Source organism: Camellia sinensis, chromosome 11 (assembly GCF_055761805.1).
Source record: "Camellia sinensis isolate YWXY chromosome 11, ASM5576180v1, whole genome shotgun sequence".
NCBI classification, from domain to species: Eukaryota; Viridiplantae; Streptophyta; class Magnoliopsida; order Ericales; family Theaceae; genus Camellia; species Camellia sinensis.
In genome coordinates this window covers 158,368,686-158,381,775 of record NC_138971.1, presented here as the reverse complement: position 1 = coordinate 158,381,775, position 13,090 = coordinate 158,368,686, and the positions used below count along the sequence as shown (strand labels likewise).

Genomic DNA, 13,090 nt, shown 5'->3' with positions numbered 1-13,090 from the left:
TATAAGTACCGTCGCAAAAAATGATCTTTTGCGACGGCATTTTCAAACCGTCTCAAAAAATAGTCTTTTGCGACGACATTTTCAACCGTCTCAAAAAATAGTCTTTTGCAACGGTGGTGACCCCATCGCTAATGCATATATCACAAAAAAAACATAAAACATTTGCGACGCCTGATGTACTGTCGCAAATTTTTTTTTTTTGAGACGGGAACATTTACTGTCGCAAAAGCCTTGTTAAAACAGCGTCGTTTTATTTGATAGGATTCATCATTTGTGACGGCTTAAGTACGCCGTCGCAAAAAGTAATGAAATTTTTGAATCCCGCTCATTTTAGCCTATTCGCGGTCATGTGTTTCCCCAAAATCCCCAAACCTTTCTGAACCAACCCAAAATCCCTAAAATCTCTAAAATCAAAATCCCCAAAAGCATTTGATCAAAAAAAAAAAAAAAAAAAAATTCCCAAATCCATTTTGAAGCAAAATCCCCAAAGCCCTTGAGCCAAAATTCAACGATGGTGACGGACGACAACGGTGATCGACGATGGCTAGCAGCGAGGGAGCAGCGAAGCAGAGTCACGAAGCAGAGTTAGATGACCTAGGGTGAATCACGAACCAACTAGAGGCCTAGGATCAGAAGCGACAAAGATCATATTATATACATATATAATATGTATGTATAGTGATATAGAGGGAGAGAAAGTGAAGAAACACGTAAACTAATATGGTCCGTGTATGCAACTGAAGAACACGATTCTTCTTCTTCTTCTTCTTCACTCTCCTCATTCCATTCACCATCGTTTTTCTTCAATTCGCAAATCGCTTCTGTTCCGATCGAGTCTCTCTTCGTCTCTGCAAATGAAGAAGGAAGCTTCATCGTTTTTATTGACCTCGGAAGGGCTCGAAGACGTTGATGAGTTCGTCGGGGTGAGCCTTTCTTTCACTTGTTTGGTTAGTGAGAAAATATATATGATGAAATGAAATCAAATTCTTTGAATTTTTGTTTTTTTGAGTATTCGGCAGAGTTTCGTAGAAAAGCTGTGTTTTCATATTGTCAGACGAAGTGAGGGTTTATGTATTTTTTTTCGTGGAGGAATTTGTGAATCTCTATGTGATTTTTTTTGCTTGAGAGTGTGTGGATTGAAATGCAGGCGAGAGAAGTCGATTCATCCGTGATGTTTGAACGGTTTTGTCATGTGAATAGATCTCATGCAGATTGGGAAGCTTGTTGAATTCACCCATGTGTGGTGATCATCCAAGTCAAGTTTGGTTGGCAACAATGGGAAGGCAACCAACCAAAGTCCACCTTGGCGGCCACCAACCATCTTGAAGAGTCAAGGATGGAGGCTGCCCAAAGGCTCTCCCACCTACTCCCTCACCTATAAATGGAGGTTGAGAGGAGAGAGCAAAATGTGAGCAAACCGTGAGACAACAAAGAGAGTGAGAGATGTGAGGCGGAGAGACCGTCTCTCTCGGTGTGAGCGAGGGAGACGGGTGAGTGTGTGAGTGAGGAGAGTGTGAGCTCCTCCTCTATTGTAATCTTTCTGTAATCTCCTCATTGGTATAGTGATAACCGGTTACTCTCCCGTGGACGTAGGCATTGGGCCGAACCACGTAAAATATTGTGTCTCCTTGTGTGTGGGTGTGTTTTTCTGCTTGCAATGATTTCTATAAGGTCTTGGGCGGGATCCCAGATCCCAACAAGTGGTATCAGAGCCTCGTCGGTGGCGTTTCGGAACAAAAACAGCGTGTTGTCCGAAACTGCCCAGAAATCAAGTTGCTCGAAATCAGGTTTTGAGCATACCAGGAGCAAGGGCTCGAGAAGAGGAGTCCAACCATATAAAGCAGACATCCATAGGACCTTCCACGCGCCCTCACGCGCCGCCTGAAGAAGGCGCGTGAGGCCCAGTCTCGGCACGCGCCGCCACGCGCCGTGAAGGCAGCCGGCGCGTCGGCCCAGTCGCAGGCACGCGCCCCACGCGCTGATGAAGGTAGAAGACGAGTGGGGGGAGGCGCGTGTATGGCACGCGCGTGCCACGTCAGCAGCCACGTCATCTGCCACGTCATCCGCAGGAGGAGGAATCCTGTGTTTCGCGGCTACGGTGCAGCCGCAGATCTGAGGCGTACAAAAATGTTTTGGCTAGATCGAAGCCATTTGGAGTCCGTTTTTGATAATCCAATAGTGGTTTCCGACTGTTTGGAGTATTCCGGACACATCCGTACGGTCAGATTTTGGAGACGGAGTTTCTGTAAAAAGAAGGCAGATTAGAGTGGCAGACGGCGTTAGGGACAGTGGACGGAATATTTTGTTGGAACACGGAATATTCCCTGAACTTCTGAAAATTGCAATTTGGCCCAACATTTTCAGAAAATTGTGGTGTGGCCCAGCTTTCGGGGATAGTTTTTCAGTGAGGTCCCTAGAAGTGCAGCGAAGGTTGGTCCTAGCTAAACGGACCGCTCCGGACGCAACCGCGAGGTCAGAATAGTGAAATTCTGAACGGTTTGGAAAGATTGTCAAAACATGGGTGTTTGTCATCTTCAATACTCGAAGGAAGGTTGCCGGATATTGTGGAACGCTGCGGATTCACTGAAGAGGTTAGAATGGGCAGATTCTGACCAGATTGGACAACCAGATACAGATTGAGATAGATCATTGAAGACCAGAGGAGATCAGGCTTGATCAAATGGCAGATCGAGGGAGATCAGGATTGGTCAGGGGCGATCAGAGGATTGCAGACATGATTATCTCAAAGGTCTAGGAAAGTTCTGTCAAAAAGACACTGTCTAAGGAGACTGGTTCTTAAGTGGGACCGATTGTGACCCCACCAGTCTTTCCTGGGAACTTTCTTGGTTGTTGAGGTATTCGGAGGATCTGGTTCAATCAAAAGAGAAGACCATTCATCGACGGATAGATGATTTGGCAACCAGTACAGGCTCAGGGAAATACTGTGGCTGTTGGAGCTACTGTATACGAGAAGGTACTAATGGTATGTGGACATGTAGAACAATAGTTGCAGAGGAGCATACTAAGCGCAGAAGTACAATTGCAGACGTGCAACAGTGCAAGGGTACGCTAGAGTGTCGTACAGAGGCGCGAGAAGAGTGTGCAGCAGCGGGTTGTTGACAGTTCACAGGAACTTCCAGACAGAGAAATTGAGACAGGTAAAACGCAAGAGTGCGTGCCAAGGAGTGGCAAGTCTTATTTCTCTATGGTGGTTTCTTTAGTTCCATGGCAGCAGATGATAGAGTTGATGCAGATCTCTCAAGCAAGCTTGACGCAGGGAGACCAGAAGCCATGGGTGCGAGCACTATGCACGGAGTTGCATAGTGGTAACTTGTACAGACCGGTGGAAGTTGTCTTGACAGAAGGGCTAACTGTCAAACATCAGTACGGACAAGTGAGACAGAACCGAACATCAGGGATTGCAGCACAGACAACAAGCGTATGTGGAAACGCCAGGAGGTTGTTCAGAAGTGCAGAAGGGCAAAGGCTGGTTGTTCAGAAATAAGCTCCGAGCAAGGAAACTTGAGGATGTTGATGTGTCAAACTCTGAAGTTTTCTAGTTGCTCCAGTGTTCATCATGCAAGGAGTTGCATGATAGTCAAGGGCATCCAAGCAGGGGGTGCAGGACATCCAATCAGGGGGTGTCGGATATCTTGGTTGCGCAAGTTCAAGGATAGCAGGTATAGACATCCGAGACAGGAAGCATGGAAGAGATCTGTGGGAGATAGGAGCAGTGGCTCTCTCCAAATCAGAGAGTGGTGTGAGTTGAGTTGAGGATGTCGGATTCCCTCCTCCTCTTGTATCTCTGGTGTTTTATCTCTAGCTTCAGGGGATGCAGCGTCTCAGTGAAGAGATGCAGACTATGTTGAATTTGGGCGTGACAAGATTAGCAGCAGTGTGTGCAGTGGATCACCTCACATGGGTTGAGGGGGTGATTTGTTGAATTCACCCATGTGTGGTGATCATCCAAGTCAAGTTTGGTTGGCAACAATGGGAAGGCAACCAACCAAAGTCCACCTTGGCGGCCACCAACCATCTTGAAGAGTCAAGGATGGAGGCTGCCCAAAGGCTCTCCCACCTACTCCCTCACCTATAAATGGAGGTTGAGAGGAGAGAGCAAAATGTGAGCAAACCGTGAGACAACAAAGAGAGTGAGAGATGTGAGGCGGAGAGACCGTCTCTCTCGGTGTGAGCGAGGGAGACGGGTGAGTGTGTGAGTGAGGAGAGTGTGAGCTCCTCCTCTATTGTAATCTTTCTGTAATCTCCTCATTGGTATAGTGATAACCGGTTACTCTCCCGTGGACGTAGGCATTGGGCCGAACCACGTAAAATATTGTGTCTCCTTGTGTGTGGGTGTGTTTTTCTGCTTGCAATGATTTCTATAAGGTCTTGGGCGGGATCCCAGATCCCAACAAAGCTAGCTTTCCGAGAAAATCGCTTCGAAGAGGTGAAATTCTTACTCCTTTGGTTGCTTTTCCCTCATATTCTTGGCAGTTTTAGTTGTTATTTTTATTTTTGTTTTTTTGTCGTTTTTTGTACTTGAAAATTGAGTGGACAAGAGGAACCGGCTAGAAATTTACGAGTTTAATTTGGTTGTTTTAACAAGTTGTTGAATGTACTCTGTTTTCTTCCCCTTTTTTCTTTTTTTGGTTTTTTCTTTTTTTTTTTCCCAAAGAATCCTAATTAAGTTAAATTGGGAAGTATAATGGTCATTGTGAATTGACCGGGAAACTAGTGATAAGCATATACATAACAATTGAATTCTATATACATAATGTTGCCAGCTCAAATGGTGTAGAAAAAAGTTTAATTTGATGCATTGCTTCAATTTTTGGTTACAAACCTATCAAATGCATCCAAATAGCTAGGATTCATGGGATGTGTCAAATTAAGCCTCCTTATGCCATTTGATGCCCTAGTATCCAACCGCAAATAATGTACATCAACATTGCCCTTTTGCTACTTGCCGTTATGCAACTCAACGCCTTGTGATGGTCAACATATTGTCCACCTATACCTATCAAAAGTAAAATTTTCAAAACAAAAAGAAATGATGGTAGTTAGCACACTCGTTGTCTGATTCAACTATCTTTGTAATGTATTTGTGATTCTAATTATTTGTCTTTTTATTTTCTATAATGAAAAAGCAACCAAACTCTGCTCATGAAGATTGTGATTTTTCTACTTGGATTAGACACAGTTAGCGTAAGTGAAATAGAGGCTCTTTATGAACTATTTAAGAAGATTAGCAGTGCAGTAATTGATGACGGTTTAATCAACAAGGTTCGTCTATATCTTTGTGGAAAATTATTGTTGCATTTTTTAACATGTTAAGATGATATGCTATTGTAGTACTGCTCTTAATAACCATGAATTTGATGCTATTCTTTATATTTTCTAGTGTCAATGTGTTGTTACCTCTCCACAATCTAACTATTGTTTCTTGAATGCTTTCTTTCTATATAATATTGCAGGAAGAGTTTCAATTGGCGTTATTTAAGACGAACAAAAAAGAGAGCCTGCTTGCTGATCGGGTATTTTATTTTTGACTACTATTATTCTTGTTGCTCTTGTTAATGCTCACTTTAACTAGACATTCTCTTAAACTAGTTTTCATGTGTTCTTTTTCTTGCACTGCATTTTTTAAAGCACCATGAATTATGAACTTTTCCATACATAGACTTTGTTAGTGATAAAAAAAAAAAAAAAAAAAACATGCATATTATATATGTAGGTATAAGCACAGTCATATATAGATGCATGTTTATTTGTGTGTTTGTGCCTGTTTTAAAAGCTGCAGACTAGGAATATAGAAATATTTGTGTATTTCTGTGTTGAAAGTGAATTATGTTGGAATCACTCATGATTATGTTGATATATAGTTTATAGATGCTTCAGAACAAATATGCTAAATCTTCTAAAGCTATTCTCATCCTAATTTTTTAATAATTTTAGGTATTTGATTTTGTAATAATTTATGTATTATTGATTGATGTATTGTTACAAGATTGATTAATTACAATTCCTATACAATCTATATATAGAAGAAAATGTGGTAGTAGGTGTAGTGGAGGTGATAGTGGGTTAGGTGAAGTGGAGTGTGTGGTGAAGTGGAGATAGGTGAAGTGGAGTGTGTAGTGGAGTAGGTGAAGGTAAAGATGGGAAATTCTAACAGCCCCCCGCAAACTCAAGGAGGAGAGAAACTAACCAACTTGAGTTTGGAGAGAGTAACAAAACAAGAAAATACATAAAAATAAAAAAGGATAGGAGACACTGTATGGTCGTGTCAGACCGTTGGTGAAGACACTGTATGGGGTGTCATAACGTTGTAGAGGACACTGTATGGTGGTGTCAGACCGATGTAGAAGACAGTTTATGGGGTCATGTCGGACCGTTGTAGAAGACAGTTTATGGGGTCATGTCGGACCGTTGTAGAAGACAGTTTATGGGGTCATGTCGGACCGTTGTAGAAGACAATGTTGTGACAGTTTACGGAGTCTTGCTGGACCCTTGTAGAAACTAACCGGAATCAATGTCGGGACAGTTTACAGAGTCTTGTCGGACCCTTGTAGAAACTAACCGGAATCTATGTCGGGACAGTTTACAGAGTCTTGTCGGACCCATAAAGGAGCTAACCGGAATCAATGTCGGGACAGTTTACAGAGTCTTGTCGGACCCATAAAGGAGCTAACCGGAATCAATGTCGGGACAGTTTACAGAGTCTTGTCGGACCCTTGAAAAAGTTGCACCCTCAAAAGGTGTGCCCAAAGTTGTCAAAAGGCGTGCCATCAAAAGGCGTGCCCAATTCATCAAAAGATGTGCCATGAAAAGGCGTGCCAGTTTGTCGGGCGGCAAGAGGCGCGCGATGCGCGTGGCTGGCCCTGGCTATTTAAAACAAGGTTGAGGCGAAGGCTGTGCATACGAGTCTGAAACCGCTGAACGCTCGGAGAGCTTGTCTCTGCAAATCTTGAAACACCCGGAAACCAACCCTTCTCTGAAACACTTAGCAACTCAAAAAACATGGCATCTTCTTCCCGTCCAGTTACCCAGAACCTGCTCACGCTCTTTCCAGAACTGAACGAGCCCACAAGAGAAATAACTGGTGCGGTGGCCAGTGAACCGCAACCAAACACCTCTGGTTTTGCTCCATTGAACTTTCCGATGCGGTCGGTGGAGCAAAAAATGGCGATGCAAACTGATATTGAGGCTAATCAGTATACTCTGAAGTCATGCGTGGAAACCATGACGGCGGTCACAAATTTGTCGAACCGGCTGCAGAGTAGGACAAATGAGGTGCAGCATTTAAACTCCCAGCTGGCGCTGCTCCAACGCATGTATAAGGATGCGCGAGCAGAGATAAGCGTGCTAAGGGCAGAAAACAAGGAGCTGAAGCGGAAGGCCACCGTGATGTTCCGATTTGGAGGTCCACCATATGCTGTAGTGGAGGAGCAGGGAGGAGGCAACTTGCTTGGTGGTCGAGGAAGCACGGAGGCAACACCGTCAAGGGCCGCTCAGGACGGAGGCAAGAAGAAAAGACCGGCGGAATAGGCGAAGAAGTGAGGTCGGTTGGTGGCCGGCTGCAGAAAGAAAACAAATTGTTTTGTTTGTTGTGGTTGTTTTTTTTTTTTTTTTTTTTTTTTTTTTTTTTGATGTAAAATGGTGATCGGGGTGAGCCCCTGATATAAATAAAATATGAGTGTTGGGCAAATTAGGAAATTGTTTTTTTTTTTTTTTTTTTTTTGGATTGGACGTGTGCCCCTCTTTACAAAACAAAAACAATAAAATAAAAGACAATAATAAAAAAAAAAGAGATATATATATATATATATATATATATATATATATATATATATATATATATATGGGGAAGAATATAATGATGGGATTAAAAGGATGATGATAAAATATGATGAGGGGTTGAAAATAAAATAAAATAAGAAAAACTATGTCGGTGATGGGCGGTGGGATCAGACAGCGGCTTTATGGGAATGATAAAATAGGGATGGCAATATTAAAAAAAAGAAAGAGAGGGTGAAAAGTGAGAGAGAGAAAGTTGGTGGGTGTGTGAACTGGGAGATGTTTAGGGCGGTGGAGGAGGAGTCAGAGAAGGAGGGATCGACTGCCATGGCCATGGATCGCTGGAGTCAGCGGCAAAGGGGACGTCAGCGAGGTTGTGAAACAGATCGAAGGGGCCACGATGCCAAAGACGATCAGAGGCCTCAGTACTTCCCATGACGCCGCCGAACACGACGAAGAGGCCAAGGACTCTCTCCCTCTACGGTGATGCAAACTGGACGCCGCGGGAACCATGAGAGCGGCACCACTCTAAAGATCAGAGAGAGGACTCAGTCAGATTCATTAGACGAGGCAGAGAACTTCATTTGGTCGAGGGCTTTGTGGTGAGCCCACGACTCGATGGTGAGATCGGTCTTGGAGTTGAAGCCGAATCCGCAGATGACGATAGAAAGCTGGTAATGTAGCAAGGAAGCTCCTAGTCCTCCCACTTCCTTCTCTTCCCGGCGGCGGAGGAGTCCGGTTGAAGAGAACACCCAATTCACACCCAGATGGGTCATCGGATTCTCCGACTCCGCCGTCAATCGAATCTCTGTTCAGCAGAAATGTCGATTTCCACCCAGCGAAGAAGCCATTCTCTAGGTTCAGCAATGGCGGCGGAGGGTTTAGGTTGGAGACTCTGAACCCAACTACTATCGCGGATCCACGGAGGCTTGGTGCGTCGGGCCAGGGCAGTGGTCAAACGGGTCTGGTTGGGAAGAAACCAGATGGGTCGGAGTTTTTGGATGTTGGGTTGGATCCTGAGCTCACTTTTGGGATTACTTTTCGGAGACTTGGTTCTGGACTGGAAAATCTTGGTTCTGGGTTTGTCCGGCGGACGGCCAAGGCGAGGCTGCCGCCCGCCGGTGAAGCGGAATCACTAAGTTCTTAACCTCGCTCTGATACCATGTAATAATTTATGTATTATTGATTGATGTATTGTTACAAGATTGATTAATTACAATTCCTATACAATCTATATATAGAAGAAAATGTGGTAGTAGGTGTAGTGGAGGTGATAGTGGGTTAGGTGAAGTAGAGTGTGTGGTGAAGTGGAGATAGGTGAAGTGGAGTGTGTAGTGGAGTAGGTGAAGGTAAAGATGGGAAATTCTAACAGATTTGTTTGACACAAAACATAATGGCATCCTAGGCTTTGAAGAATTTTCCCACGCACTCTCTGTATTTCATCCGAATGCCCCTATCGATGATAAGATTGAGTGTATGCTAGAATGCTCTACAATATTGCTATGATGATGGGAATTTTTTGTTGTAGTTCATTTAGTCTGAAATTTCTACTTTGCATTTTCATTACACCAATAATTTTGTGTTGCAGTTTCGTTTCAACTGTACGATCTCAAGCAGCAAGGTTTTATTGAGAGGCAAGAGGTAACTACTTGCATTATCATGAATTGTTTTGAGACCTAAATTAATTAAATTTGGACTTTTCATAGGCTGTGATGGCATCCATTATTTTCACTTTTCTGTTTTTCATGGGTCTTAATTAATGCTCTATGATCACTGAAATCTACTCTATTGTTTTCTTATTTGGTCTAGTGAATTATATGAATTGCTAATAGATACCAATATCTTATCCCATGAAAAATCCATAAACCGTGACTTGACTTGAGAGGCATTGCTGAAAAAAGTTTGCTTTGCTGTTTAAGTTTCAGTAACTTTTCCATGTGCTAAGACACAATGTGTTTTTTTTTCCATGGAGCACAATTCACATAGGGACAATACGTACACAGAAAAATATCAACTAGGGTAAGAAACTATAAAGCCAAAATATGAACTACCATTGTTGGGTGGGAATATATTCTCAAACGTTCTTCTAAGCTGTATTTCTTTATTATTGGGTTGGAACCTTAAAAACAATGTAGGAACTGTAGGTTGAATGGATAAAATGATCGTTGTATTTTTACTAGTTGTTTTGTTGAAAGTTTACTTTGCAACAAAGATTGAATGAAATAGAAAAGGTGTACAAGAGGAAAATAATTCAGAGAAGGCATCAGACCATTATGGACCTAGTGGGTGTCGACTTTTTATGTTGGCCAATAATTTGAGTGACATAGAATAAACATACGTCACTCTCATGTGAGTGATTTTGCGCTAGAGCAATTCTTGTTTGAGCTAAGCCAATAGAAAGGAATTATAGTTCCCCAATATACTTCGATGTTGGGCATACTATGGTTGAATACTAGATGTTAAGGCATTTGGTTTAATGGTTTTCCTCTTTGTTCCCTTTTCGTAGATTTAGCCTTCAATAAGAAAGATGTGACACATTATAGTTCATGTTATTTGTCTTTAATATCTGTCATATTTTTTTAGTGTTTTAGATATTTAATCGACTTTCAAAATGTAGGTGAAGCAAATGGTAGTGGCAACTCTTGCAGAATCTGGTATGAACCTTTCAGATGATGTTATAGAGAGCATCATTGACAAGGTGCTCCCTCAACCCGAGTTAATTAAAGTAGCATCTATTTATCATATATATGAATTTAATTAGCTCTAGGCATCCATATCTAATGTAATAGTATGTGCCTTGTTTTCCTCATCCTCATCCTTTTCATTTTTAATTTAATTTAATTTTTTCTATCTTGGTTCTTTTCTCTTACTAGTCATACGGATTCAAATTTATTTTGTTACGCTCTTTGTACACTTTGTTTCTAAAAGCAAGCAGTTAAACTAGGGTGTAATGTTCTATAAGGAGATAATTTACTCTAAAAGTGCTTTATTCATCTTCTGTCATTCTTTCTTTTTTGTTGTTTTGTTTGTTTGTTTGGTTCCCTCCCCTCCACATAAAGACAACTAGTAGTTAATAGAAATATTTTTTGCTGTATTTCTCTTGTTAAACCTACTTTTTGAGGATTAAATTGCCAATTGAAGCTCCCATGGTTTTACAATCATCACCTTACATAACCAGATGTGGCATTTTTCAAGCAACCTACCAATGGCAATATGAATAGTCAAATATGAGTCATGCATAAAATAACGGGTGCTAGTTTCTGATATTTAATTTCTGGAAAATTGCATTTTAGTGGGAACAACTCAAAATTGGGGTAACCACTGGTTCAGTCCGGTGGTTTTTACCTTGGCCTACTAACCTTGAGGTTATGGGTTCAAGTCTGAGGACAACAATTTTGTGCATTTATGCCAAATGTTAGACCTAAATTATTTAATTATTGAGAATATATTAACATTTATATCGATTTTTATTTTTGTTTCCAAACATTTTACAAATGTTTTTCCATGTATATTTTGAAATGAAACAGAGTCCAAACATAATTATTATATTTTTTATAAATAAATAAAAAAAACTAGTATGAAACATAATGTTCAAGTTTCAAACACCAAAAACGAAACTTTGGCTCTTCATAAATTTGTTGTGTTGTTGACTGTTAAGAATTCAGGAACAGGCATATGAATGCTTTTGAAATTAATATGTTGTTGTCATGTGAATAGCAATACTGGACAAAATGTACAAATTACAGTGCAATGGATCAGTTGTCATAAGGTGAGAAAACAAATCAAATAGGGTGAACTTTCAGGATCTATATCAATGTAAGAGATTTAGCCTAATAATCCACCAGATAAGAAAACCCAAACCTGAAGAAGATAGACAGAGGTGGGAAGCAATCTATTCATGATCTCATTTTTGCCAACCCATATCTCACTTTGTTAAAAGAAATTGTTATAAATTGTGACATGTAAGGACATAATGTTCTTTCCTCAAAACAATCAGTTTTAATGCCATCAGAGTCGTGAGTCAAAAATAAACAAATAAATATTCCTAGAACCTTTGGCTGCAACAAAAGTATGAATCCTTATTCTGCCAATTTTTTATGTTTTTCTGTAATTAAAATATTAACACAATTATATTGTCATTAATTATTTTTATTTTGTTATTTTCAGATATTTCCGGAGTAGCAGTTTGCTTCTTGTAGAATGCAGGCGTGTAAAGATTAAAATATTAACCCACGGAAGAATCATGATGAAAACTTTTGTTTTTAATTTACGTTATTTAGATTTTTAACATTATGCATGTATTATGCAAAATTATGTATTGAGATAATTTTGCTGATGTATTGTTATGAATGGAAGAATATTTTAATTATGGATGGATTTTTATTTATATATTGGATTTTTTATATTATTACGTAATTATTGATTTTTTTAAAGTTATTTTTCATTTAATACAGGTCATTTTCATATTTTTAATAATTTTATTACAGTTTTTTTTTTTTTTGAGACGGCAGCACACACACCGTCTCAAAAAGAAAAATAGAACCATGGTTTTTTGCGACGGCAGTAATGCTGTCGTAAAAGATAGGGCATTTGGTTGAAAAGGAAGATTTTTAGCGACGGTGTTATTTGCCGTCGCCAATAGTACTTTTAGCGACGGTATTTGTGCCGTCGCAAATAAACTTTTTAGCAACAGCAACACAGTGCCGTCTAAAAAAAACTCAGATTTTCACGCGTTAATAGCAACAACATTTTTCCATCGCAAAAAGGCATTTTTGATGTCGCCTTTTTTTTGGACGGCGTTATACCGTCGCTAAAACCCTTTTGCAACCCCTTTGTTGCGACCCCCCACTTGCCGTCACAAAAGGCCAGTTACCGTTGCAAAAAACCTTTTGAGACGGCGTTTTGGGTATTTGCGATGGCATTTTACCGTTGCAAAAAAGCAATTTTCTTGTAGTGCACTCTCTATAAAAGTGAATGTTGGAATTAAAAATATATTTTAAAACATAATATATGTTAGGAAATTGTTATGATGTACACTCTTAAAAAGGCGTACACAACGTTCCATAACAAATATCCTAACTGCATAATTTTTTTACGAAAGTAATTCATAACATTTATATTTGTGGGAAAGTATTTTATGAGTGATAGCACGTGGCTAAGGTAGTGTCAAAGTGTCAGCCGAGGTGCCACGTGGCCTGGTTATGCTTGCGGAGATAATCTCGGCCAGACCAAGGTTATCTGCAGAGATGCCGGAATCCGAGATAAGCGGATAAGGGACAAGAATCCTAGACGA

General features: G+C 40.6%; 1 protein-coding gene across 5 annotated transcripts in view; it reads left to right on the top strand.

The window, feature by feature from the left end:
- The first annotated feature begins 236 nt into the window (after positions 1-236).
- The window catches only part of LOC114272364 (calcineurin B-like protein 6), a 28,093-nt gene continuing 15,239 nt past the window's right edge, over positions 237-13,090 (top strand). Inside the window, exons 1-8 of one of the 5 annotated variants that reach the window (XR_014344856.1) lie at positions 237-923; positions 1,148-1,222; positions 4,420-4,447; positions 5,195-5,283; positions 5,475-5,534; positions 9,386-9,438; positions 10,415-10,495; positions 11,983-12,186. Coding sequence is in view for 2 of the 5 variants with exons in the window: in XM_082895950.1 (XP_082752076.1) it covers positions 732-923; positions 1,148-1,222; positions 4,420-4,447; positions 5,195-5,283; positions 5,475-5,534; positions 10,415-10,495; positions 11,983-12,018 (561 nt within the window). In the remaining 3 variants the exon portion in view is untranslated. Of the gene's footprint in view, positions 924-1,147; positions 1,223-4,419; positions 4,448-5,194; positions 5,284-5,474; positions 5,535-9,385; positions 9,439-10,414; positions 10,496-11,964; positions 12,187-13,090 lie in introns of those variants that run through there. The other 4 variants (XR_014344855.1, XR_014344857.1, XM_082895950.1 and 1 more) reach the window with 4 other exon arrangements.